General features: G+C 50.7%; 1 protein-coding gene across 3 annotated transcripts; it reads left to right on the top strand.

Moving 5' to 3' along the window:
- The first annotated feature begins 3 nt into the window (after positions 1-3).
- Positions 4-26,768, top strand: LOC310662304 (NXPE family member 3-like). Of its 3 annotated transcripts, none has more exons than XM_083409091.1 (6): positions 4-271; positions 18,215-18,373; positions 21,937-22,664; positions 23,828-23,901; positions 24,135-24,347; positions 25,194-26,768. In XM_083409091.1, exons 1-6 carry the CDS (start codon positions 71-73, stop codon positions 25,721-25,723), a joined length of 1,905 nt encoding a protein of 634 aa, XP_083265217.1. In that variant the 5' UTR covers positions 4-70; the 3' UTR covers positions 25,724-26,768. The 3 variants fall into 3 exon arrangements, with proteins under 3 accessions (XP_083265217.1, XP_083265218.1, XP_083265219.1); XM_083409093.1 differs by lacking the exon at positions 4-271 and adding an exon at positions 17,637-18,068; XM_083409092.1 differs by lacking the exon at positions 18,215-18,373.
- Positions 26,769-27,663: the final 895 nt, after the last annotated feature.

Below are 27,663 nucleotides of genomic sequence, written 5' to 3' on the forward strand. Positions count from 1 at the left end.
TTCTGCTCTTCTTCCCCCACCTTCTGGTTGTGGGAAGAGGAAGTGAGATGACGTCTCTGCGGACGGGAAAATGGTGGGCGGCAACATGTGCCTCAGTCTCCCTTTTGCTTTAGGCCAGTACAGATGCTGCGTGAGGCAGGTGAGCGAGGAGCCTCTGCCTGCCTCATCCAGGACAGGAAGGCGTGTGGACAGACCCCTGACCCCCCCTGCCCTGCCCAGGGCTGCGAGGACTGTTGTGCATGGCCCTGAGTCTGCCAAGCGTGAGACCAAGGTGGGCAAAGGGGCTTTGGGTGGGTCTGCCGGACTGGAAGGGGAGGGAGGCCTGGATAGAGTGTGGTGCTGATAATGCCAAGGTTGCAGGTCCGATCCCTGTATGGGGCAGTTGCAGAATCTGGCATTGCAGGGGGTTGGACTAGATGGTCCTCTGGGTCCCTTATGATTCTGTGAGGCTGAGCAGCTCCAGGGTGTGGCTGGAAGAATGTCAGGAGAGCCTGCTGGATCAGACCAAAGGGGGGCCCCTAGCTCAGCATCCTGTTACCCCAGTGGCCAAATCCCCCTAGGAATCAAGGTAGACTGCCTCTGGATGGGGAGGTTCTGTGAGAACCAAAAATAGCTCTACTGGATCAGGCCACAGTGGCCCAGGAATCGAGTTAGAATCATAGAATTGTGGAGGACCCCCCCAAAGGTTTGGGGGGCTAGGGTTTGGGGGGCCTCCAGGCAGTTGCATTTCCTGTGTTGTGGGGCGTTGGACTGGATGACCCTTGGGGATCCCTTGGATGACCATCTGCCATGGATGCTTGATTGGAGACCCCTCCCTTGCCAGGGTGAATTCCCTTCCAACTCTACGGTTCTAGGATTCTATAGCTTTGCCGTCTCCATATAGCAAAAAGCCTGGACTCTGGAGAGAAGTGGGCTTGTTTGGCAAGCGGTTCAGATGGGCTTGATTGTGCACCTTGAATTTGCTGGCATGTGGTTGAATTTGCTCCTGAAACTAATGGCAGAATTTGAGAATCTGTGACGGATTCTTTAGCTGTGATTGCAGGGGGTTGGGCTAGATGACCCTTGGGGTCCCTTCCAACTTTACAAGTCTAGGGTTGTAACTGGCATGGGCTGTGATATTATTTGGAGCTGCCAAATATTCCACATTGCAGTTTGTTGAGGAGGGCAGTGAGGAGTGGGAGTGAAAAGGCAGGTCCCCGCAGGAAGGCCACCTTCTCTTTGAAACACTGGTTTCAGGAGGAGAGCATCCAGGACAGAGCTGCCTCTTGCCCCCAAGTGGATGCCAAACTCTTTACCTTCCTCCAGGAGTGCCAGCTTGGCACCGAAACTTGTAGGTGCCGGGCCCCTTCAGGGGAATTTTGTGGGTGCTTGGGTCTGAGGGCCCCAGAGAGTTGGCGCCTGTGCCCTTCTCCCTGGCCTGTTCTGGAAAAGGCAATTCAGCACGAGGTGAATAATGAGGCTGGAGGCAAGTGAAACGAAAACAAACTTAGCTTTTACTAAAGGTTTTTGCAAGGCCTTCTGCCTTGGTCAGATCACACCTGGAATGCCATACCCTCCAACATTTCACTGATGAAAATAGGGACATCACATTCCATAATGATATTTTTACTATTTATACCCCAGACATCATACTGGGTTGCCCCAGCCACTCTGGGCAGCTTCCAACATATATAAAAACATAATAAAACGTTTAATACTAAAAAAGCCCCTTCCCTATACAGGATTGCCTTCAGACAGCTTGGGGGGGTCAGATAACTCCATACCCTCCAACTTTTCTCCAATGAAATTAGGGACATCTTAAGGAAAAGTGGGACATTCCGGGATTAAATCAGAAACTGGGAAGGGTTAAATCAGGGATGTCCCTGGAAAATAGGGACACTTGGAGAGTCTGGAATACTGTGTCCAGTTCTGGCCACCACAATTTAAGAAGGATGTTGACAAGCTGGGATGTGTGTGGAGGAGGGCAGCCAAGCTGATCAAGGGTCTGGAAACAGCCTGATGAGGAATGGTTGAAGGAGCTGGATAATATGTTTAGCCTGGAAAAGAGGAGACTGAGGAGATATGAGAACCACTTTCAAATATCTCAAAGGCTGCCACATGGAAGATGGAGCAAGCTTCTTTTCTGCTGCTTTGGAGGGTAAGACTCGAGGCAATGGCTTCAAGTTACAAGAAACGGGATTTGGACTAAACATCAGGAAAAACTTTCTGACAGTAAGAGCTGTTTGACAGTGAAACTGACTCCCTTGGGAGGTTGTGGATTCTCCTTCCTTGCAGGTTTTTAAGCAGAGGTTGGATAACCATCTGTCATGGATGCTTTAGCTGAGATTACTGCCTTGCAGGGAGTTGGATTAGATGACTCTCACGGTCGTTACCTGCTCTACAGTTCAAAGATTCTGTTGTGGTTATTGTGAAGCTGAATTTATTTTGGGTTGGGTGGGGTGTGTGTCTACTTTTAAGGCAGTTTGAGAATTTAACCCAAAAAGCAGACAAACACACCATAGGAAAATGTGTCAGCCTGAACCCGGCGCTGCCTGTTTCCTTCACTCGCCTCTAAGGTGGCTTCTTCCGGCCAGGGGCGAACGAAGGCTGCATGACACCCGGGGTGGCAAACCACTATGTACAGCGCATGTGCGGCATCGTTACATACAGCACATGTGTGCAACGCTGCACATGTGCTGTACATAGTGGTTTGCCGCCGGCACCGGGATCCTCTGCTCACAGCTGCAGCTACAAACGGAGGATCCTCCACATGCGGCTGTGGCAGCGCAATGGCTGCTCGCACTGCAGTGAGCCCCCGCAGGGTGCCTTTTTGTCAACCCCCCCCCCAGACATGGCACCCAGGGCGCACCGCGGCCCCGCCCCCATTGTGACGCCACTGCTTCTGGCCCAACCACAGATCAGCTGTCCCCTGCATCGCCTCCTGTCTTCTGATCTCAGCTTGTTCTTCTTCCTCCACCACTATGCAATTTTTCTGATTTTTAAAAATATTTTTAATTACTTTTCAAAGAAAGGCTTCTACATGATTCTGCAGAATACAGTGCTATCAAACAGAATCTGATAGTCATATATGTTTTTCATTGTTAGAGAAAAATTCCCTGGCTCACTTGGATTGTCAAACAAAGACTCCAGCCAAAATTATAGGAGCAAAACAGCAGCCAGTAGGCCTGATCTTTATTGTTGCAACAAGACTTCAAACTACCACATAGAAGAAGCTGGAAAAAGTCCCAAAGGATAACTCCCCTTTTTTATAAGTTTCCCAAATTACCCATAACACCCTTAGTAAAACATAGTTATAAGAATTTTAAGGTCTTATATATAAAAAATAGATGTTCATAAGTGTAGCAAGCTGTAATGGTTCTAGGGGTTGCTCGTGCGTAAGTTGCCTTTACTCCTGGCTAGGTTGCATGGTTGAACCCTTTCTGTCAGGACAGCCTCAAGATCCGTGGCTGCCTCAGTCGCTGGCAGAATCCGTCAGTAGGCATTTCTTAAACCGCTTCCAACATAGAAGCTGTTTGACGCCCAGTTTCCTCCCCCGTTGCCTGCGTGAAAGTTTTCTGCGCAAGGCGCGTGTGGGCAACGGAGTGCTAGTGCCCTCTCCGCTGAGAGTCCGGGAGCCACCTCTCCGATTCCTCTATCTCCTCCCCTTCTCCACTGGTGTTGCGCTGATTACCTTCCCCAGCGGATGGGCTATCCCTCCTCCTCCTAGGACCTTCTCCACCATCGTCTGGGAGCCTCCTCTCCGCCTCCCGCTCCGATGGCAGTTCCCTGACATCCACCTCCCCCCCAGGACCCCCTCCACCCCCGGCCCGACCTTCTGACATAACCTCGTCCCTGTCCTCGACCGACGATGCGGGGAAGCCCCTGAAGGAGCTGTCGTCATCCTCCGAGGATTCAAAGCCTGCTTCCCACCCGCCCCGATACCTTCCTGTGGGGTGAGTCTCCGAGCTTGCTTCTTCTTCCTTGGACACCTCCCCTCCCTCCTCTTCGGAGGCAGGAAAACCCACAAAGTCCTCTTCGTCGTCTGTAGTGCCAAACTCCTCCTCCCAGAATCTCACTAGTGGTTTTGGTTTCCGTGGATACAGGTTGTGGAATTCTTCCACTAGACACCTGTCCGTGACCACCTCAGCAGGGACCCATGTGTTTTCTGACTCGGGTTCTCCTTCCCAAGCTACCAAGTACTCCACCTGGCGCCCTCGCCACCTTGAATCGAGTATTTCCGTAACTTGGGTATGGTGTTCCCTCTCCTCTACCTGCAGGTGGGTGGTGACTCTTCCTCCCTGCTCTGGAAACTCCCGCCCCTCCCTGTACGGTGAGAGTAGGGACCTATGGAACACCGGATGTATCTTCATGCTGTTAGGCAGTTTGAGCTTGAATGCCACCGGGTTCACCCGCTGTGTTACCTCAAATGGTCCCAGCCTCCTAGGTTGCAACTTCTTGCACCCTCCCTTTAGGGGTAACCCCTGGGTTGACAACCACACCCGGTCTCCCACCCGTATGGTCTCCCCCTCCCGACGGTGTTTGTTGGCTTGTCTCTTGTAAACTTCCTTGGCCCGCTCCAAGTTCCACCTGAGTTGCTGGTGCAAGGCCTCCATTTCTTCCACAAACTGCTCTGCCACCGGTACACTCCATCCTTCCTCCCCCCTCCCCGGGAAGGCCCTGGGGTGACACCCATAATTGGCCATGAACGGGCTCATTCCCGTGGATACATGTTCAGCGTTGTTGTACGCAAACTCAGCCAGCGCCAACTTCTCTACCCAATCGTTCTGTCTCTCGCTGATGTAGCAGCGTAGGTATTGCTGGAGTATCCCATTTGCTCTTTCTGCTTGCCCATTGGTTTCCGGGTGTCGCGGCGTCGAGAAGCCCACCTTGACCTGCAGCAAGCTCATGAGCTTCCTCCAGAACCAGGAAGTAAATTGTTTCCCGCGATCTGAGATGACTCTCAAGGGAATCCCATGCAGTCTGAAGATGTACTCCACAAATAACCTGGCTGTTTCCTCTGCCGTCACCGCATGTGAGCAAGCGATGAAATGGCACATCTTTGTCAGTAGATCAACTACTACCATGACTGCTGTTTTCCCCCTCGACTTGGGCAAATCTGTCATAAAATCAATGGAAACCACCTCCCAGGGTCTTCCTGGCGTGGGTAAGGGTTCCAGTAACCCTGCAGGAGCCACCCTCTCCCCCTTGGCCCTTTGGCAACGGTCGCACCCCCGTACATATTCTCGCACATCTTCCCTTACCCTTGGCCACCAGAATTGCCTGGTGACAAGTAGCATAGTTTTGTGTTGCCCGAAGTGGCCCACCGTGGGGTTATCGTGGAGTTGCTTGAGTACCCTTCCGCTCAGGGTCCCCCCTGGTACATACAGCGCCCCCTTGTAGTACAATAGCCCTTCCTTTTCCTCGAACCCTCCCTGGCTTTCACTTCCATCTCGGAGTTCTCTGATCTTGGTTTGAGCGAACTCGTCATTTCTAATAAGCTCCCGCAGTTCCTGTTTCCCAACCAACGCTCCCCCACACAGCCATCGGTCCTCGGGGATCACATGTCGTATCTCCGGTGGTCCCTCTCCTTCCATGTACTCCGGCTTGCGGGAGAGCGCATCTGCTCTCACGTTTTCTTCTCCTGGAACGTATCGGATCTCGAAGGAAAACTTGGAGAACTCCTGTGCCCATCGAATCTGTCTCTGGTTGAGCACTCTCGCGGTCCTCCAGTATTCTAGGTTCTTGTGATCAGTGCAAACCTGAATCTTGTGTTGTGCCCCTATTAACAGATGTCTCCTTCGGCGAAATGCCGCATAGATCGCAAGCAGTTCACGGTCATACACGGTATAGTTCTGCTCCGACTTGCTCAGCTTCCTCGAGAAAAAGGCACACGGTCTCCAGTCCCCTTCGGGCCCCCCCTCCAAAAGAAGTACCGCCCCAATGGCTCGGTCGGACGCGTCGGTTTCCAACCTCATGGACTTCTTCAGATCAACATGCAGGAGCTGCTCCTCCAAGGCGAATGCCTTCTTCAGTCTTTCAAAGGATTGCTGGGCACTTTCTGTCCAAGCGAACTTCTTCTTGCTGCTTAGACAATCTGTGATGGGTGCTGTCAAGTGAGCGAAGTTCTTGATGAACTTCCTGTAGAAGTTGCTGAACCCTAGAAACCTCTGCACGTCCTTCCGGGTCTTGGGTGCCTTCCACTCCAACACCGCCTGCACCTTGCTTGGGTCCATAGCTAGGCCCTTGTCAGACAACCTGTACCCCAGAAATTCGACTTCTCTGGCGTGGAATTGGCATTTTTCCAGCTTGACCCACAGCTGATGCTTATGCAGTCTTTTTAGCACTTCCCTGACGTCTCTGACATGTTGCTCCTCATTGTCCGAATAGATTAGGACATCGTCCAGAAAGGCCATGCAGTTCTTGTACAGCAGAGGCCCCAACACGTGGTGCATGAAAACTTGAAAGCAGGCGGAGCCTGATTGTAATCCAAATGGCATGACTAAGTACTCAAACGCCCCCAGGGGGGTGAACATGGTGGTTTTCCATTCGTCCCCCTCCCGTGTTCTAATCAGATTGTACGCTCCCCTGAGATCCAGCTTAGTAAAAAATTTTCCCCGCTTCACCTGTGTTAAAATGTCATCAATCCTTGGCATTGGGAAGGTCACTGGTTCTGGAAACCAAGTTCAGCGCCCTATAGTCCACGACCAATCTGGGCTGGTTAGTCCCTTTTTGTCCACAAAGAACATCGGGCTGCCTCCCACCGCCTTGGATTCCCTTATGAACCCTCTCTGCAGATTCTTGTCGATAAACTGCCGCAACTCCTGCATCTCCCTGTCAGACATAGCATACAGCTTACCCATTGGTAGTTGCGCCCCTGGGAGCAAGTTGATTTGGCAGTCAAAGGGCCGATGGGGGGGTAGTTTGTTTGCCTCTTTCTCGCTGAAGACTTCCCTTAGGTCAGCATGTTGTGTTGGCACCTCCCCTTTCGTTCCCACTGCCAGCCCAGCCACCCTGGCCACAGTCATTCTTGGGGTTCCCCCCCCAGACAGTGCTCCAAACAGTACGTTGACCCAAAGGTGACTGACTGCTGATGCCATGACACTACTGGGTCATGCAGTGCCAGCCAGCTCATTCCCAATATTATTGGAGGTCCGGCCAGTGTGGCCACGTGAAAGGCGATGGTTTCAGTGTGCCTGGAAACCCTCATTCGCATTGGTGGGGTCTGGTGTGTCACTTCCCCTCCCAGAAGTTCCCTGCCATCTATGGTGGTCACTTGCAAGGGAAAATCCAAAGGTAGTAGGTGGAGTTGGTGCTCTAGGGCAAAGTCCCTGCTGAAGAAATTACAGGAGCTGCCTGAATCCAGCAACCCCTCAAACTTGACTGGGTGCCCATTCGGGAGTTCTAGCACCACTTCTACAGCTATAGCTGCTCTGGGGTGCTCAGGCTGGGGAGCTTTTATTGGTTGTTTGCCTGGCTGGTGCTCCTCTTGATTGGCAGCCAGGCACTTTCGTTTCCCTGCGCCTGTTCTTGCTCCTCCTTCTCCTCCCCGCTGGCAGCAGCCCCCACCATCCCTTGCCAAGCCTTCCTTTGAGGGCAGACCCTGGCAAAGTGTCCTGGCCGTTGGCAGAGAAAACATTTCTTGGTCGTCTTCCAATCCTTTCCCTCCCTTTTGCGACCTTCGCTGGACTTTGAAATCCCGCTGGCTCGAGCACCATCCACTTCCATTGGCTCAGGAGCCTGGGAAAGCTGCCTTGGTATTTCAGGAATGCTGTAGTCAAGGCAACGTTCCCCCTTTCCCTCGTGCTTCTCCTGAGCGTGCGCTTCCTGTCGTACTGCAATCGCAAGCACAGCCTTGGTCAGCTGATCCATGGACTGCGGGCGGGGGGCCCTGGACAGTTCGTCCTTCACAGCAGGAGACGAACCTTCCTCGAACAGCATTTGTACTGGTTCCGAGTCCAAACTCCATCCGAGCCGGTGGATCAGCATGGCAAAACGTGACCAGTATTCTCTAACTGATTGGTTCCCCTGCTTGCACCCCATCAGCTCCCGCCGAGTCACACTTTGTGCCACTTCACGTGAATACATCGCATCCATGGCCTGGAAGAATTTCTTAAGGTCCTTCAGGGCCATATTCTGCGTTGCCATGAGGGGCCTAATCCAATCCCGTGCCCCCCCCCGGAGATGCCCCACCACATAGGCTACTCGTTCTCCATCGTCCGCAAAGTCATTATGCTGCAGTTCCAAGGCATACTCTATTTCCGTTCGGAATGCATTATAGTCTTGGGGGTCCCCCCCAAACTTCTGTACCAACCCTGGTACCTTCCTTGCGATGGGGGTGGGTCTGACCTGTGCATCCAGAGCCCGCCTTTCATCCAGGCGCGCCGTTAGGAGAGCCACATGCTGTTCCAAGTCTCGGTTTCTCTCAACCAGACTTTCCCCTCCAGCTGCTTGCTCCTCCTGACCTCCGGCTCCCCTGGTAACGCTCATGTTGTCGCTCCTCTGAAGCTGCGCATAAGCAACGTAAGGGACTGACGGGTTGCTGTAATGGTTCTAGGGGTTGCTCGTGCGTAAGTTGCCTTTACTCCTGGCTAGGTTGCATGGTTGAACCCTTTCTGTCAGGACAGCCTCAAGATCCGTGGCTGCCTCAGTCGCTGGCAGAATCCATCAGTGGGCGTTTCTTAAACCGCTTCCAACATAGAAGCTGTTTGACGCCCAGTCTCCTCCCCCATTGCCTGCGCGAAAGTTTTCTGCGCAAGGTGGGTGTGGGCAACGGAGTGCTAGTGCCCTCTCCGCTGGTCTCCTGCGAAGAGTCCGGGAGCCACCTCTCCGATTCCTCTATCTCCTCCCCTTCTCCACTGGTGTTGCGCTGATTACCTTCCCCAGCGGATGGGCTATCCCTCCTCCTCCTAGGACCTTCTCCACCATCGTCTGGGAGCCTCCTCTCCGCCTCCCGCTCCGATGGCAGTTCCCTGACACAAGCAAACACATGTTGTTGTTTAATCGTTTAGTCGTGTCCGACTCCTCGTGACCCCATGGACCAGAGTACGCCAGGCACTCCTGTCTTCCACTGCCTCCCGCAGTTTGGTCAGACTCATGTTTGTAGCTTCGAGCAAACACATACAAATATGTTGATACGGAAGGGGGGCATGTCTTCTTCAGCCCTTCCGCCAGTCACCAGAGGGTCCAAGGCGATGACCTCTAGGTCACCCAGCCCCATATGGACCCCTCAGCCCCTGTAGGAGTGCAAATATCCAGAGATGTAGTGATCAGGTGGGATTACCATGAGGAATTATAAAATATACATCAAGCCATCGTGTCCATGATGAAAGCATTGTGTTGACTGGGTTTGATACATTGACAATAATTTCTGATTAAATCCCATAAGATTCTACATTCATGTCCTTTTCATGCCCTTTTGACTCTACTGCCTATTTCTCTCCCCTCACATGTCACATACACAGCAGTTCAGCAGTTGCTTCGCCAGGCAGGCATCCTGGGCCATAAAGATTGTGGGCAAGCTTATTTGAAGTAGCTCTCTAATGTATACTAATCTTAGGATGTTAATCTTAGGGCCAGGAAGGGGATACTGATTGCTATCCTCCTGGCCATCCTTCTTATCATGTGTACTGATTGTTTATGACCTCCGGGGTTGCCAGATACTCTTCTTTGGAGTTCTCAACTTATTTACCCCAAAAGTATGCATGGATAAAAAGGTAAAGGTACCCCTGCCCGTACGGGCCAGTCTTGACAGACTCTAGGGTTGTGCGCCCATCTCACTCAAAGAGGCCGGGGGCCAGCGCTGTCCGGAGACACTTCCGGGTCACGTGGCCAGCGTGACATCGCTACTCTGGCAAGCCAGAGCCGCACACGGAAACACCGTTTACCTTCCCGCTAGTAAGCGGTCCCTATTTATCTACTTGCACCCGGGGGTGCTTGGATAACTAGTGTTTATAGGTTAACTTTCTCCCCACGTGGGTTTGTGGAAATGCTCAGAAGAAATCTGATTGGTTCTTACGAACACTCTGTAAAAAGTTATTTTGTGAATAAAACGGCCTGGGCTGGGGGCTGCGAGGATCGGACGGACAAGCACAGAGAGACACAATTATATGCACCCTTCCCAGAGTCTTGCTGGTTGAAGCCTCTGTGTGTATTCTTATTAATCAGAGTTCAATCCTTCCTTTACTTTGCGAACGCAACAGCCCCCACACTGTTACATAAGCACCACACTTAACCCCGAACCCCATAAATAAAGTGCCTTTCTCCCTTCCCTACATCCATTCGCTAGAATAAGTAGACCGGGCGAAAATAAGCCCGAAACGCCTTATGTCTCCCTTTCGCTATGCCCGCTGTATTGTTTCCATTAGTAGACGTTGTATACTGACATTTTGTATCTCTTGAATGGGTGCGTTCTACCCAGTCAGAACGATGCATTCCCCCCCCCCCCACAGAACTAGCTCAGCTGAGCTGTTGCACGCCTCATTTAACCTTTGACAAGCTGCTGACGACTCCCGCCTGGAGAACAATGGAATCGAAACTCGTGAACTCATAAAACTCTCAAATTTCGCTACAATGTATCCACTTTGTTTCCAATTACAATTGTCAATATTAAATGGGCTAAAATCTTTAAAAATTCATATAAAATCAACCGCAACCCCGATTTTCTTGCTTTTGGTGCCAATCGGCTCAGTTTCTCTAGGACTCCATGACACATCCCCTGTCCTCCATAATCCCTCAAGCGAGCTGCCATGTACTCTCAGGAAGACCCTAATCCTGTCAAATCACTCTGCCAAGCCTTTCCTCTGGGCAATGCCAGGTGGCAGACTATGCATACTATGGACCATTGTCTTCTCATCACCGGTACTCAGGGTGTACTTATCTGTGCATATCTCCAGCTCTGCATATTCCCCCTCCCTCCTCCATATGTTAATCCCATGTAACCCAACCTCTTTATAATGTATTCATGATGTAACCTGTGTAACCCAACCTCTTCTTAATGTATTCATGATGCAACCGTGATGTATTTTGCACTGTACCCTGGGACATGGAGGGAAGTTTTAAAAGTTCATGTCACCCCTTCCTCGGGGTTCAATCTCACCTTGAACCTGTTGCGCAATAAACTTGGATCTTCTGCATCTTGCTCCTGTCTCCAGCTGCGCTCATTTTCCTCCACAGGGACCCACGGACTTAGTCCGACGAGCTGGGTGGCAGAGCAGTCTCGCACCCAGATTTTACCATAACATTGCAAATCACATGTCTGAAACCCACAGAAAAGTCCTGAAACCATTTTCTGTCTCCCAAAACGACCTCAAATATTTCTCTGCAAGGTCAAACGAAATGGGAAATCTCCTCATTGTCTCTGTGCTCACAAATCCTGCCTTAAGGGCACATTTAAGGTGTGAATAGGATGAGCCTGTGACCTGGGTTCAGGAATTAAGTAGTTAAAATAACAAAAGAGTGGCCAAAACCCAGATAATGCAATCAGGTAAATGGCAGACAGGAAATAAACAACACACTCAGGATTCTGTTTTAGGCCACCCCCTGTGATGTATGTATGATGTATTGGGGGAGGTGGTCCTGGGCTACACCCCTTCTGTGATGTATGTATGATGTTTCTGGGGGTAGTCTGGAGTTTGAGGGTGGGCAATTTAAAAAGTCTATATAAGGGCGGGCACACCTTTGTTCTGGGTCCCTCCTCCCTCCTGCGTGTGGGGGGAGCACCCTGTTGCAACAGCTTTAACAAAGATCAGGCTTACTAGCTGCTTTGCTTCTCAATATTCTCTGGTTGGTCTCTGTTATTTTCTCCTACCAATAGAGAACCTACAAAAGGACTCTGTATGGGCTCTTGGGTACCCTATAAGGGAAAAGGAGCAGTTTTTTCTCATAACACCACCATACATTTGTCATAACTGCGTCATAAATTGGGAGTGTCTTCTGGCAGAAACCTGAGCACCAGGCTTGCCCTGTCCCTCACATGACCTCTACCTCCTACCTGTTACGGAAAAATTCAGGGGGCAGGTTTACTCTACTGCCCAGCTCTCCTTGTCAGCAAAAGAAGGAATCTCCAGCCAAGTAAAGAAGCAAATCAGCGGTCAGTAGACCTAATCCTTATTGTTGCAACAAAGTTCAAACACACAGAGAGTAGGAACCCCAAGCATGGGGTTGCACGAACCTTTAAGACCTTCCCTCACTTCCCATAACACATTTCCAGCTACGTCATCAATACATCACCAATGTGTCACTAAGAAGGAGGGAATCTTGCATGGTAACAGGAGTCCATTATTCAATAAAACTATTTAGACCTATCCTTTCCTGAAGATGGGCTTTGTGAACACCTGGCTTCTGCAAACTTCATCAAGGGATATCTGTCTGGTCCATTGTTATCTTTTCCCTTGTGAGGTGGGAGGTGTAAGTGACTCTATGCCTCAGGGATTTTGGAGGCTGGGGAAACCCTGGATTCCCCACTTCCAGAGGAGTCATTAGCCATTGGAACCAAGGAAATGGGGCAAACTGTTGAATTTTGGTGATTATTTGATTCTATATTGGATAGTCAGGGGAAACACTACAATACATGGTATCCACTTATTGCTACAGTTTTATACACTACTTTTTAGAGGCTGTGGTGGGGACTTGGGATTTTGGGGAAGTCATTTAGCTCCCCCCCCCCCCGGTTTTAACACACCCTTTAGGTAAAACAAAGGTAAGTATTTACATGTTCCTTTTTCCCAGTGCAATCCATTGAGGTTGGATGTGCTGTTGGGCTCGGAATGAATACCTGTCTGGCACTCAGGTACCAGGATGTCAGCAATTATCACCCAGGGAGTGGTCTGCTGAGTATGTGGTCTCACACTTCAGGGATTATGGCTGCCCCATGCCATATCCCAAGCTTCTCCTCTGGTAGTCATTTTCCTTCTGATTAGAACAATGTTGGAATGGTGTTGTTGTAAATAAAAATATGCCCTTTTCCCTTATGGGGTATCCAAGAGCCCATATAGAGTCCTTACATAGGTTCCCTATTGGTAGGAGAAAATAACAGAGGCCAACCAGAGAATATTGAGAAGCAAAGCAGCTAGTAAGCTTGATCTTTATTGATCTGTTGCAACAGGGTGCTCCCCTCACACGCAGGAGAGGAAGAGGACCCCCCAGAATTGCTGTGCCAGAGCTTATAAAGACTTTTGAAAATCCCATTCTCTAGATCAGTACCACCCCCAGAAACATTATGCATACATCACAGAAGGGGTGTAACCTAAGACCACCCCTCCGATACATCCCACCTACATCAGAAATTTAAATGTTTTTCTCCTGTCACAGTTTATCTCCTGTCTGGCAAGTTACTTGATTGGATTGCCTGGGGTGCCTGGCCATTCTTTTGAAGTGGTAAAATACTTATTTCCTGGGCCAGGTCACAGGTTCACACCTTATTCAAACAGACATATCCTTGAGACAAGATTTGTGAGGAAAGAGACAATGGGGAGGCTTTTCCAGTTTAACCTTGCAGAGAAAGGATTTGGTCAGTTTAGGAATCAAAATGGTTCCAGGTTGGTCTTCCTGTGTTGATCTGTGTATGTGCAGTTATGAACATTACCATATATCTAATACCATAAAATTCCTATCACAGTGTAAATCCATAATTATAGTGATTTTATATGAATTTTATATGAATTTCAAGTTTTCCCGTTGAGCCAGTACATAGATACATTTATCAGTGAATTGTTACATTTGGTAATGTGTAGCGGTGGCTCTTTGTCTTTGCCTCGTAGTGCGGAGAGGCAAAGCTGGGGGGGGGGGAGGTCTCATGGAATAAAACCAAAATAAATAAACTAAAGGCATGTGAATGTGCAGAAGGGAGGGACTGTAATTATTTACTGAAGAATGCAAAGTTACCTTCCCTATAGCAAGGGAGGGTAAATGAAAGTATTCAAATGCCCAAAGTTTTTCCCAAAACTCTAGCGGTGGTCCTAACCTCTATAAGCAGGTGCCCTTTCAAGTCTTTACAATGCAGATATTTTTTTAAAATAATATTTTTTATTAAAGTTTTTACATAAAACTAAAAAACAAAAAAGAAGTACAAAAATACAAAGGTACAAAACGACAAAAACAACAACAACAAAAAACAAATAAAAACAATTCCATTTTCATAATATTCCTTGCATTTACTTATTTCCCAGACTTCCCCACACCTCCCCTCACTGCATTCCAGTTCATATATTTAATCAGCAAATCCCTTCCCTCTATCTTAACTTAATCTTTATCTTAATATCTTAATATATCTTAGTCTTTTCTTAATATCTTAATATGTTAAACCTTTTAATTTTACACCTTTTAACCTTCGAATTTTCCATACTCCTTCACCACTTTGTTGCTAATAACCTTTTAAGTTCAATCCGATGTCATTCTAACATTCATTAATCTTATAATATTTCTGTAAATAGTCTTTAAATTACTTCCAATCTTCATCCACCGTCTCTTCTCCCTGGTCTCTGATTCTGCCAGTCATTTTTGCCAATTCCATGTAGTCCATCACCTTCATCTGCCATTCTTCCAGAGTGGGTAGTTCTTGTGTCTTCCAATACTGCGCAATAAGTATTCTTGCTGCTGTTGTGGCATACATAAAGAAAGTTCTATCCTTCTTTGGCACCTGTTGGCCGACCATGCCCAGGAGAAAGGCCTCTGGTTTCTTCGGGAAGGTGTATTTAAACACCTTTTTCATTTCATTATAGATCATTTCCCAGAAGGTCTTAATCCTTTACAATGCAGATTTTGGTTACCCTCATCAGATGTAGGTAAAAGTGCTAAAACTGAGAAGCTGGGATAATGTGGCAGTTTAAGATCTTAGTGATATTTTGAACAACTGCTCCCTCTTTTCTAGCTCAGCTGATGCACAGCTGCCAGACAGGTCCCTATCCCAAAGTCCCTGTTGCAGGAAGGGAGCCTGAGGAGCTGAGGCAGATGGTGTTGGCAAAGGACTGCGTCCTAGACTTGATGGACAAAATAGAAACCGATGAATCCCTGTGCCTGGATGGCATCCACTCCAAAGAACTCAGATGCAAAATTGCTGCTTTTTTAAAAAACAAAAATGTACGACTGGCCCCTCAGATCAGCCTCCATCACTGAGGACTGGGAATTGGCCAGTGTAACACCATATTTCAAAAGTGATCCATGGGTGGGGCTTTTGGAAATTACAGGCTTGTTAGCTTAATGACTGTCCAGAGGAAATTGATGGAAAGCATTATTATAGAAGAAGAAGCCTTGCTGAAGCAGAGCCAGCATGGCTTCTGCCTGGAAAGTCCTGTCCTGCAAACCTTTTGAAGTTCTTTGAGTGTGTCAACAAGTATACTGGCAGAGGTGGTTCTGTCAACGTTGTCTTTAGCAGGGGCTTTCTTTCAGCCAGAACTCAGCTCCAGCACCTCTCAAGTGGGCGCCATTGCCATTATAAGATAATAAGGGACGCATTCAGAGTGAGTTCCAGCACCTCTTTTTCTAGAAAAATAGCAATGGTCTTTAGGCTTTCAAAAAGTTTTTCATGGGAAGCAGAGAGCAGGAATAAATGGACCGTCCTCCCAATGAATAGCTCCAAACCGGGTGAATTGGGAGTCAAATGGCAAATGCAGACCGTGCAGTGCATGCACACCAGAGCAAAAAATCTGAACCTCATGTAGATGTGAACAGGGTCTGAATTGGCGATGACCAACCAGGAACAAGAATTTGGGGTCCTAGCGGAGAGCATGATGCAAGACACTCAGGTTGGAAGTTCCTCCCCTCCCCACCACACTGACACGAAGGAGCTTCAGCTGTTGAATTTCTGCCAAGCCGGCTACTGTTAGAGGCCCAGGAGGAAATGTTACCCCTCCTGACGTCAGTCCAATGCGCACTTTCTTGGGAGCAAGTCCTGCTGCATCTGGCAGGGCTTGCCTTCAAGCCAGCACACACAGGATTGCGCAGCGCGGAGGGTGCTTAGCACCTGCCACAAGGCGGGCTCTTTGGGCTCATCGCCAACAGCTAAGAAGAGCTGGATTCGTCATTCAGGGTTAATGCTCAAAAGCTTACAAGTCCCTGATTAAATCGCAACAATACAGAGATGACGCTTGATAAAGGAGGCAGTTGGTGTATGATTTCATTATCCACAATTAAATGAGTGACTTTGGAAGGGGCCACCTGAAATCTTGACATTTTCCAGAGTTACCCTTTCCCTGGAATTTACTGCCAGTTCTTCACATAGCACCCAGCAGGCTCTTCTTATGTTCTTGGCTAGAAATTGGGGCTTTCGTGCTGTGGCTCCAGTCGCCCGCAACCCTCTCCTGGCTGAACTGGTGCTCTTGAGAGCCAGTGTGGTGTAGTGGTTAAGAGCGGTAGTCTCGTAATCTGGTGAACCAGGTTCGCGTCTCCGCTCCTCCACATGCAGCTGCTGGGTGACCTTGGGCCAGTCACACTTCTTTGAAGTCTCTCAGCCCCACTCACCTCACAGAGTGTTTGTTGTGGGGGAGGAAGGGAAAGGAGATTGTTAGCCGCTTTGAGACTCCTGAAGGGGAGTGAAAGGCGGGATATCAAATCCAAACTCTTCTTCTTCTTCTTGCTTCCAGAAGCTTCCTCAGACACCTTTTCTCTCTGACGGAGCTTCCTCTGAAGTGTGACTTAGCTGTTTTACGATCCAGACTGAATTTGTGTGATCTGATCTTTTAAAGATTTGCTTTCAAACTGCTATGTATGTGTTTACTTCTATTATATATTTTGTTATGCGATATTTTCACTGTACACTGCAATCCACTTAATGGATTCTTAAATACAGGTAGTATAAAACTGATCCCTCCTCAAACAACTCATTTCTTCCTCTTGGAAGATCTCCTGTTGGAGGTGAAGCTGTAGGCATGAGCTGCCTTGTGCTGAGACAGGCGATCTTGAATCCTGCATTGCAGGGGGTTGGACTAGATGGCCTTCCACCTCCCAATTCCATGGTTCTATCTAGCTCAGTATCAGTTTCACTGACGGGCAGCAGCAGCTCTCTAGAGGCCTTTCCATAGACACACCAGGGACCGAACCCGAGACCTCTTGCATGCAAGACATCTGCTCTGCCAGCCTGTCCCTTTTATTACCTACATTAAAACCTGCCTTGATCATGGTATTTTGGGCCAGGGCCACTATCCAAGCATTGCCAGGAGAGATACGCTTTGAGGATGCCCCAGAATGCCAGACCAAGTCCACAGCCCCCCCTTTTATGTGGGATATGCTGGTTTTAAAAACAGCTTGTTTTAATGGGTCCTAGAATCATAGAATCATAGATTTGGATGGGTTCCCCAAGGGTCATCTAGTCCAACCCCTGCAATTCAGGAATCTCAACTCAAGCATCCAGATGGGCCATCCAGCCTCTGCTTAAAATTCCTGGAAGGAGAGTCCACAATTTCCTGAAGGAGTCTGTTCTATTGTTGAATAGCTCTTCCTGTCAGAAAATTATTTCTGAGGTTTCTGCACCTGCTGGCCTCTCTCTCTCTCTCCCCCCGCCCCCGCCCACAGCAAGAGGGGGGATTGCCACACAGCTCAGGGTTCAAATCCTCACATGAAGCCAGTCTCTACCTCTCAGCCCAACCTGCCTCTCAGGGATTAATATATAAATAATAATAATAATAATAATAATAATAATAATAATAATAATAATTCCACCTTGAGGTCCACAGGAGGTGAGCCCTGGCTACTTATGTACAACATTGACTCATGTGGCTGCCTGCCCAGCCAGAGGAGTGGCTTTCCAGCAGCTGCCCAGCCTCTCCCTGGTGGTTCCCGTTCCCTGGAAAATAGAGCTTTGCTCCTCAGGTGCTCCTTTTGAGAAGGCAGTCCAGGAGGAGACACCCTCTCCTCCTCCGCCCCTTCTGCAACTGTTCAGAGTTGCTTGCCCTGCAGACAATATTGGGGCATTCCTCCTCTTCCTCCTCCTCCTCCATGGGCTCTGCCTCAGTTGCTGTGATGGCACCAGAGATGGGGCTGGGAAGGGGCCTCTGAGGAGGCCCTGGAGGAGGAGATCTGCTTGCAGAAGTCCCTTCCCTGGCAGGCGGCCATTGAGGTGGAGATCCAGTGCAGGAAGGGAGAGTCCTCCTCTCAAGGTCCATAGCCTGGCTGTCAGAGTCCCACTGCACTGGCTGTCAGAGTCCCACTGCAAGGTCCAGAGCGGGAGACAGGCGTGTCCCTGGAACCAAGGCTTCTCCACTCCCTTCCTCCCTTCACCTGGGCTGCTCTCTGCTCCTCGCAGGTTGCGCTTGGCCTCTTTGAGGGTGAGACACTCCCACCTTCGTGCCCTGTCAGCACAGACCGTCCTGCAGAGGAAGCAATGAGGCACCTGGCCAAGAAGACTTCTGGGGGCTGCCGACCAGCTGCCCTTTTCTGCTTTGGACTAACCCTCCTGCTGGTGGTGAGTCAAGGGGGTTGACTTGGGGAGTAACATGCTCTCTAAAAATACCAGGCCTGGGTGGGGGTAAAAGCTGAATGGAGCCCTTTGGGAGAATGCAGTCTTTCGAGGGGCTGGTGGGTGTTTTGGGGGGGTGGGAGCATTGTGGTGGTTTGTGCATCTTCTGGGGCTGCTGCTGGTCACTGGGCTAAGCCATGTTGCCCCCAACTAAAAAGCCCCTGCAGGGAGTGGGGAGGGCTCAGTGGGGTTGACTTTGGGGTGTGCTCAGCCCCACTACTTGCATTCGCCATCAAGCCAGACAGTGTCAGACATGCAACCTGAGCGGGGGTGGGGGTGTCCCATCCTGAAGTTCCCACAAGAACTTACAAAAGACCCATTGGGGGGGTGTCTCTCCTTCCTTTGAGGTTTTTAAGCAGAGGTGTGTGGCTATATGTCTTGGATGCTGTAGTTGAGATTCCTGCATTGGGGCGTTGGACTATGTGAGATATAAAACACCGGCCCCAAGACTCTGGGTCCTGGGACCTTTAAATAAAAATTTGAGCAAAATTGGTGAAGCAGCAAAAAGTTAGTTTATTGATTACATATACATTTCTTTCAAGATTTGGGTGTCCCAAAAGCAGGCACACCCCAGTTTAGTAAAACACAAGTTTATATCACCTGTTCCCCATTGGGTGGAGGCACACAGGGGTTACAGTCTTATCAGGACCGCCTAATTAAAATATTAAACTCTCTGCCCCTATTGACATCTCCCATCCCTCTAAATCCAGGGACCATCACTCTTAATTACTTTTACCCAAGTAAGGAAGTGTGTTCTCATGCATTTACCCAAGCGATGCAGCCACATCCTGACCACCCCTTAGGCGCACATGATTTATATCCAGTTCTACCCTGTTGAAGTGTCTAAACCACATTCCAGCAGTAAGCCACCCTGTTTTCTGGCATTCTAACCCCCAGCCAGTAAAGATAAGTCCCCAAGCGAGTCTATGGTTTCTGAGTTGTTGCAACATTCTGCTCAGAAGCTGCAACTATTGGAGGCCTTTTGACCTTTTATGCTTTTATGAAAAAGAGACATTTTTATTCCTTACAGACCAGATAACCCTCGGGGTCCAGTGGCTTAGTGTGGGGGGTGCAGGGGGGGCCGGCCGCACCGGGCGCAACATCTGGGGGTTAGGGTTAGGGGGCGCAAATCCACGGGTTAGGGGGCGCAAAATCCACGGGTTAGGGGGTGCAAATTACTTGCCCCGGGTGCTGACAACCCACGCTACGCCACTGTCGGGGTCCCTTCCAGTTCTATGATTCTATGAGCTGCCTCTTGGTTTGCCTGGAGTGCTCACATTTTGCTCAGTAATGTTTCAGGGGCAAGTGAGCTGGGTGCCAAAGGGAATGAGATGTGGAAGAGCCCATCTCTCGGGGAAAGGGGTTGGGCTGAGTGGTCTTCTGAGTTCTGAGGGGGGACCTTGTGCTTTGCTGGCCACTTGGGTGGGCAGGGGGGAAATGCAAAAAGCTTGACTGACTGGTGGAGATGAGAGGGAAGTGCTGCTTAATCTCCCCCTCCAGCTCTTCTCAGCCAGGGTTCTGGAGGTGCACATTTAAGGGACACGGCTTCCCCCCAAGGATCCTGGGAGCCATAGTTCACCCCCAACTGGACCAGATTTCCCCTCACCCAAACAAAATCCAGGAATCTTTGAGGGGAGTCGTGTGGTGCCTCTATCTAAGTTGGCAGAAGTTACTTAAGCCTCTTCCTTTGGGGTCAAATGCACTCTGCAGTGGTTTGCCCTCGGAATCCCTGCTGGATCTGGAGCTTGGAGGGGGGAATTTGTCCCCCTGCTTTCCCTCTCCCTTTGTAGGAAGAGGACTTGCAGAATTGATGGGTGTTGCTGTGTGTTTGGTGTGTGTGAGGAGCAAAGTAAGAGCAGTCCAAATTGGGAGTTAAGATTAAAAAGGGAAAAGGTAGCTTTGCTTTAAAAATAAAATCAAAAACTTCCTTACAGTAGCTTCTTGTGCAGGGTCAATTTTTTGAGAGAAAATGTCTCTTGCTCCCTCCCCCAAAGGAAACTGGGAAGAGTGTGTGTGTGTGTGTGTGTGTGTGTGTGTGTGTGTGTTAGCAGGGGCTCTGCCTCCGGGCACTCCCCTCCCCTCCTTCCCTTTGGCTCTTCCCAGGTCCTTCTTGGAAGGCTCTGTTCCTGCTGGGTTGCAGCAAATATAATAAGCGGTTGTTGGGCGTATGATGGATGCTCCTTCCATTTCCGGAGCCGCACCTCAGCCTCAGATGTTTGGATTGCACCTCCCTGCCTTCCATAGTTCACTCAGCCCCACAAGGGCACCAGCGGAGCTTAACCAGGAGATGCCCTGCCCCCCTCTGCCCTGCCCCTCCTTCCTGCAGGGCTTGGGGTCCCAGTGGGCTGCGGAAGGGTCCCATCCTCAGGGTTGCGGAGGGGGGGTCTGCTGAACCTTGAAGGAGCTCAGCTTTCCTCCCGTCTTGCTTCTCTCTTGACTCATGGCTTCCCGGGGCTAAGGAGAAGCAGGGTCAGCCTGGAATAATATTGTGTTGGATAATGGCTGGTGGGAAAGGGCTTAGGCAGGACCCTCTCCTCTACGCTCTGCTGCCCCCCTCCCGCCCTTCAGACTGCTCAGGCCAGATAGAAACCTTCTTCTACTAAGTAAGACGTAGGAAATGCCGCTAAAACAATTTTGCTTTATCCCAAAGCTGTGGAAACTTTAAAGATATCCAAAAACGGTGTTTTTCTTGACTGAAAGTTACTCTGGCTGCTACTTCCTTCTGCAGCTCTAGCAGCACTTCTTGCAAAGAAACAGCAACGTCTTTTTCTTGTTTATTTCTCTAGGTCACTTCTGTTTTCTTCACTTCTCGCTTCTCTCTCTGGCCCACCCAGTCTCGTGCCGTACCCGCCCCATTTACACGATTTTCAACTGTGGCCCCCTTGGAATATCATGGGGGGAGGGCCCAGGGAGCCATATGCCCCCCAGTTGAGAAACACGGCGCTAAAAGATGGCCAGAATGCAGAAGCCTAATACAAAAAAGCCATAAAAATCCAAATCTGTCAGGAGCATCCATCCATCTGCCCTTCAGCCTCACTGGAGGCACCTGGCGCACAGCGGGAATAGACACCCCCCTGCGCAAAGCCCGGGTCTGGGGTCTCTCCTCGGTAGCCAGCGGGCGTCGTGGGGAGCGCGGAAAGACCCGGTGCAGGATGTGAATGGCCATGTTTATGCTGTGAACCGCCCTGAGATCTATGGATGAAGGGCGGTATACAAATTTAATTCACCACCACCATCATCTTCGAGGGTGGGGGCTGGGAAAAGAGAGGGGGGTTCTCCCTTTCTAGACCTCTTTAAAATATGCTCGCGATGGCTCCTGGCCACAAAGGCTAAGCGTGGCACTCTACAGAGGCAGCTATGCTTCTGGGTGCCAGCCCTGCCAGAAGGGGAGACTGCCCTGCGCTTGGAGCCTGCTCGCGAGTTTTCCTTCGAGGCACCCTAGAGCCAGCAGCCACAGGCTCTTCCGCCGCTCTGCTGCCCGCCTGACGGCTCTCCTTCGGTCTCCGCAGGTGCTGTACTACATCATCGCCACCGAGGAGCCCCGGGCCCAGTCGGCGCCCCCGCCCGCGCGCGACCCCCGCCCGACCCCGATGCCCTCCCCAGAGGCCCGTGAGATGCAGGCGCTGCTCCAGCTGATCGCGTGGCCGGCTCCCTCCGAGGCCGCCGACGTGGCGTTCGCCAGCTCCACCAGCCCGGAGAAGAGCGGCTACGCGCTCCTGCACGCCCCGCGCAACTACACGGTGGGCGACACGCTGCTGGTGCGCCTTGAGGCGCGCGACCACGCCGGGCGGCGCAAGCTCTACGGGGGCGACTTCGTGCGCGCCAAGGTGCACTCGCCGGAGCTGAAGGCGGCCGCGGCCGGGACGGTGCAGGACCACGGCAACGGCTCCTACACGCTGGCCTTCCCGCTGCTGTGGGCGGGCGCCGTGCGCGTGGCGGTGCGCCTCACCCACTCCAGCGAGGCCGTGGCGCTGTTGCGCCGCATCCGCCGCTCGCAGCCCTCCACGGTCGCCTTCTCCGGCTACTTCGCGCAGCCAGACCAGCCGGGCAAGGAAGAGGTGACCGAGTGCAACGTCCACCCGCCGCCCGGGCCGGCCTGCCAGTACGTGGACCCGGGCACCGGCGAGCGCTGGTTCTGCGTGCGGCCCCAGGCGCACCCTTGCGCGGCCCTTGTGCGCCACTCGTCGGGGCGCTACAAAAGCGTGCTGGCGCCCAGGGAGAAGGCTTTCTTTGCGAGGTGAGCGGCGGGGAGGGTACCAAGTCGCCCAGGAGGCTTGTTAGACAGGTCTTTCAAAGAGAGAGGTGGGGGGGTTGTTTCTGCTTTTAATAAGGTTTTGTTAAAGCATTTTCATAACAGAGTAAGAGAAAATAAACTAGGTGAAAACAAACAGCGAGAGAAAGAGAAGAGAAAACACCAAAGGAAAACAAAAAGAGAAAAGGAAAGGAAAGGGGGAAATGAAAAGAGGAAAACAGAGGTTTCTTAAAGACTTCTTATTTTTTGGCTGTCAGTTACATAAAAGAAAGTATTCAAAATATTCACTCTAGAATGACCTACAACTGGCAATATTTCCCGAAACTTCCAACACAAATGTCACAGATTAATTCGTTTTCCTTTTTACACAAGGAAGGTGTTCTCTAATTATTGTTATTAATAAACGTTAGCAATCGTTTTTCTCTAATCAGACATATCAGCTTTGTTTCCAGCAACTTCAACAACCTCCATATTAAACATTAATAAATACTTCCATCTTTGTCTACACAAGAGTCTCTCTGCTGTAATCATATATTTTTAAAAATTCCACAGTTCTTTTCTAATGTTTTGAATTATTTTTATATGCAGTCGACAGACAAAGAATCAGAAGTTCTCCTTTTTTCTTTCTTCTTTTCTTTCCCTCCTATTTTTCTTTTTCATTTTTGTTTGTGCTTTTATTTAGATCTGTTTCTTTTATCTTTGATATTCTCAAAAGATATTTGATATTAATTTTTGTATATCCCCACCCCCAACAGAATCTTTTGAAGAAAAACAACAGAGCAGGGTGGGGAGGGCAGGGCAGGGGAGGCGCCCCTCCATCTCCCAGGGGCCACCTGGGCGGCTTCTGCAGAGTGTCTCTCTGGGCCCTGACTCCAAAGCCATCCTGTGACCCTTTCGTGTAAAAGCAGCAGGTAGGAAAGGCAGAGACGAGGCAGCTGAAGGTGCCTGAGGGAGATGCACCAGCACGGTCAGTCAGTAGCCGGAACCAGCTGCTGGCGGGGCTCTGGGGGGTGGGCTCTGGGGGCCCTTGATGCCCTTTGTTCTTCCCTAGGGCCAGGAGTTTCCCAGGAGAAGCGCAGCCCAGGCAGCAGCGCCTGCAGGACCCCCTCTTCCCCTTCCCCACTTCTCATTTCTCTCTGTCCACACAGGGCTGTGACAGACCAACCCATCCCAGGGAGTGTGCCTGTTATCCAGGTGCTGTCCAAGCCCCAGCAGGCCATCGGTGAGTTGCCAGGGGGGTCAGTTGCCCCCTGCTGGTTCCTGGTCCCTTTATTACCTGGTCACATATTTCTCTAACATATTTCAAGTCTGTCAATCAAGTTGGCTGGAAATACTTGATAATGGATGTCGGAGACATCCTTTTGAAATGGTGAATTCCTGTCTCTTTGGACAGAGTGGCACTTTTTGGGCCTGGTGGGAGCTGAGCATCTCTCTCCTTTGCCCACTTTCCTGCAGTGACGCCACCCCCTCAGCCGTGCCGCCCTGGCCTTGCCCCCACCAACCCAGCGGGCTTCTACTACCAGGACACCTGGGTTTCCTTGCTGTGTTCCAGTCGGCCCTTCACTACTCCAGACTCGGCCCTCAGCTGCCTGAAAGGAAAGATCGTCCACATGGTTGGAGACTCCACCCTGCGCCAGTGGTGGGAGTTCCTGGTGGGATTCATCCCTTGTGAGTGCCTGCTCCCCTGGGGTAGTGGCAGGGGGGACACTTTGGGAATTCAGGTGGAACCAGAGGCAGGGCTGAGCTGAGGAGACCAGGCAAAAAGAAATGGAGGGAAGAGGACAATGAGCAGGGGGTACGGGGGAGGTCCCATTTGGTCATGCCGGGTGGAAAGAGGAGGAATGGATGGCTGGGGCTAGGAGAAGCATGGAAGGGGCCAAAGAACTATATTTTACCCCACAGGAGTCTCGAACCCATGACCCTGAGTGAAAGATTCTTGTGCTCTACCAACTGAGCTATCCAGCAACTCTTCAAACCCTGGTCTCTCCAAGGTCTGAGTCCAACACTCTAACTGAGCAGGTTCTCAAAGGGTGTGGCGCACCATAGTGGGGTAGCAGGAGAGGACAGCAAGTGTGGCAGAAGATTCAAGGGCAATTCGAGAAATGCTTAAATTATAGTATAGTACAGCATCAAAATCATTTTTTGCATTTGCAGAATATGGATAGATATATTTTCCAAATGAGAGCAAGAGCCTCAAGAAATGCTGAGGACAATCCAACTTGGGTTTTCCAACACATTTCTTATTAATGAAAAAGTTTGGTGTGGCGGGAGTAGATTTTTATTCCAAAAGTGCAGCCCAGAGAATAAAGTTTCAGAACTTTACTCCTGAGTTGCAGAAGGTTGGAGTAGATGACCCTTGGGGATCCCTTCCTACTCTGTGATCCTAACCACTACTCTAGCCGCTACACCCCCTGTCCCTGTGAGGGTGGGCAGGACCCAGAGCAGGAGAACCCAGGGATGTTTGGGGTCTGAATCTCTCTCTGTTCCCCCCTCTCTCCCTGCCCCTCTTGCCAGCACTCCAGCAGATCGACCTCCACGTCACTTACCAGTCGGGGCCTCTCCTGGCTGTGGAGGCCACCCGGGGCCTGGTGCTGAGCTGGCGTGCCCACGGTCTCCCTCTGCGCACTGGCAAGACCATGATGGCTGACTTGCACTACCTGGCCAACGAGCTGGATGCGCTGGGCGGTGGCCCTGACACCGTGGTGGTCTTCACACTCTGGGCGCACTTCACCACCTTCCCCCTGGAGGTCTACGTCCGGCGGCTGCGCCGGGTGCGGCAAGCTGTGGCCCAGCTCTTGGCCCGCAGCCCCCTCACCACCGTGGTCATCAAGACGGCCAACACCGGCTACAAGTCTGTCTACGGCAGCGACTGGCTCTCCCTGCAGCTGGACCACCTGCTGCGCACCATGTTCGCCAGCCTGCGTGTGGCCATTGTGGATGCCTGGGCCATGACCTCCTGCCACTACCTGCCTGACAACATCCACCCTGGGAAAGTCGTGGTGAGGAATGAAGTTGCCTCCTTCCTCTCCTACGTCTGCCCGTGAGACTGAGCCAGGAGGGAGAGGGAAGGAGTCCCAGGCGGGGGTCTCCAGATGCCAGATGCCTTGCCACACTCTGCACAGCGGCTTGAAGATCCCCTACAGTGGGGAAAGGGGCCTCCAGAAAAGTGGGGGGCACCCTTTCCCCCCGGCCACAAATGTTATGGGGAAAATGGGGGGACTTTGGGTCCCTGGAGGTCTGCTGTGGTCAGAGATACAAATGGAAGGAAGCAAGGCAAGCTGCTGATCTGTATTGGTCTGTTGCAATAGACCAGGGGTCGGCAACCTATGGCCCATGGGCCACAAGTGGCCCACAGGGGTCATTTAACCGTCCCATGAGCCCCCCCCCCGAACCGAGCCACCTGCTCGACAAGTCCCCACACGCTGCGGTAAACTGGTGTAGCGCAGCATGGGGACTCGCTTTCCCAATGCTTGAAATTGCATCTGTGCAGACGCAGACGCTGGAAATTGCGTCTGCGCAGATGCAGATGCCGGAAATCACAGGCACACACACACGCAATCCAGCCCACGGAGGGATCTCTGCTGGAGTGAACCGGCCCAGGCAAGGTAAACCTTGCCAACCCCTGCAATAGACTCGCCTCCGCCTGCCCCACTTGCAAGGAGGTGAGGGAGCCCTGAACAAAAGCACGTTACAATTTTTAAACCCTCAGAGAGTGACTGCCCTGTCACAGAAAGAACACCCCAACACACATCACCAGTACATCACAAAATTGGCTGCACATGGAAATCAGATCATGCTCAGAGTCCATATTTCTCCAACGTATTTCAAGTCAATCAAGTTGCCTGGAAATATTTAATGGATGTTGGAGACATCCTTTTGAAATGGTGAATACCTGGACTCCATAATCCATTGCCAAGGACAGATATCTGCTCCTTTAACAGGTCTGCTTGGCCATTCAATAGATCCTTGTCAAATCTGTTCACAGAGGGGCAACCTATTAGGAATTCCCTGCTCTGTGTCTTGAGGGAGTCTCTGAGGTTGGCTAGGAGCTAAGCATGGCTGCTGTACATTTTCAGACATGAGGTTTATGCAGTTTATGCATTTTATGCATTTTTTCATCTCCGCCAAGCTAAGCAGTTGGCTCCTTATCTCTCTCGCCCTGACCTAGCCACCGTGATCCACGCGACGGTCACCTCCAGACTGGATTATTGTAACTCGCTCTACGTGGGGCTGCCCTTGAGACTGACCCAGAAACTCCAGCGGGTGCAGAATGCTGCAGCGAGACTCCTTATGGGGTCGTCGCTGCGAGATCACATTCATCCGGTACTATACCAGCTGCACTGGCTCCCGGTGGAGTACAGGATCAGGTTTAAGGTGCTGGTTTTAACCTTTAAAGCCCTATACGGCCTAGGACCCTCGTAGCTACGGGACCGCCTCTCCTGGTATGCCCCACAGAGAAACCTACGGTCTGCAAAGAAAATATCCTGAAGGTCCCAGGCCTCAGAGAGGTTAGGCTGGCCTCAACTAGAGCCAGGGCTTTCTCGGCTGTGGCTCCGATCTGGTGGAACGCTCTGTCACAAGAGACTAGGGCCCTGCGGGACCTGACATCTTTCCGCAGGGCCTGTAAGACAGAGCTGTTCCACCAGGCCTTTGGTCAGGGCGCAGCCTGACCCCCTCCTCTGGCAATCTGCACAGAATCTTGCTTAATGGTTGCCATCAATTTGATTTTAACTAATTTTTATAATGAAAGGTTTTTAGAATGTTGGATTATTTTGATTGTTGTTAGCCGCCCTGAGCCCAGCTTTGGCTGGGGAGGGCGGGGTAATAATAAAATTATTTATTATTATTATTATTATTATTATTATTATTATTATTATTATTATGTGGGTGCATTTACCTTGTGCACTTAGGAATGTGCCTTTTATTTATGACACTTTAGAATTCACAAACACAGTCTGGAGCTCTGGGGGACCAAAAGTGTCCT

This window comes from Podarcis tiliguerta, assembly GCF_965153285.1.
Source record: "Podarcis tiliguerta genome assembly, chromosome: 13".
NCBI lineage: Eukaryota > Metazoa > Chordata > Lepidosauria > Squamata > Lacertidae > Podarcis > Podarcis tiliguerta.

What these genes read in the sequence shown, in the direction of transcription:
- LOC310662304 (XM_083409091.1), top strand. Translation starts at nt 71, where the DNA reads ATGGTGGGCGGCAACATGTGCCTCAGTCTCCCTTTTGCTTTAGGCCAG. An exon ending in GAGAAGGCTTTCTTTGCGAG is followed by an intron (nt 22,665 to 23,827) that starts GTGAGCGGCGGG and finishes CTGTCCACACAG; the next exon opens with GGCTGTGACAGACCAACCCA. An exon ending in CCTGGTGGGATTCATCCCTT is followed by an intron (nt 24,348 to 25,193) that starts GTGAGTGCCTGC and finishes CCCTCTTGCCAG; the next exon opens with CACTCCAGCAGATCGACCTC.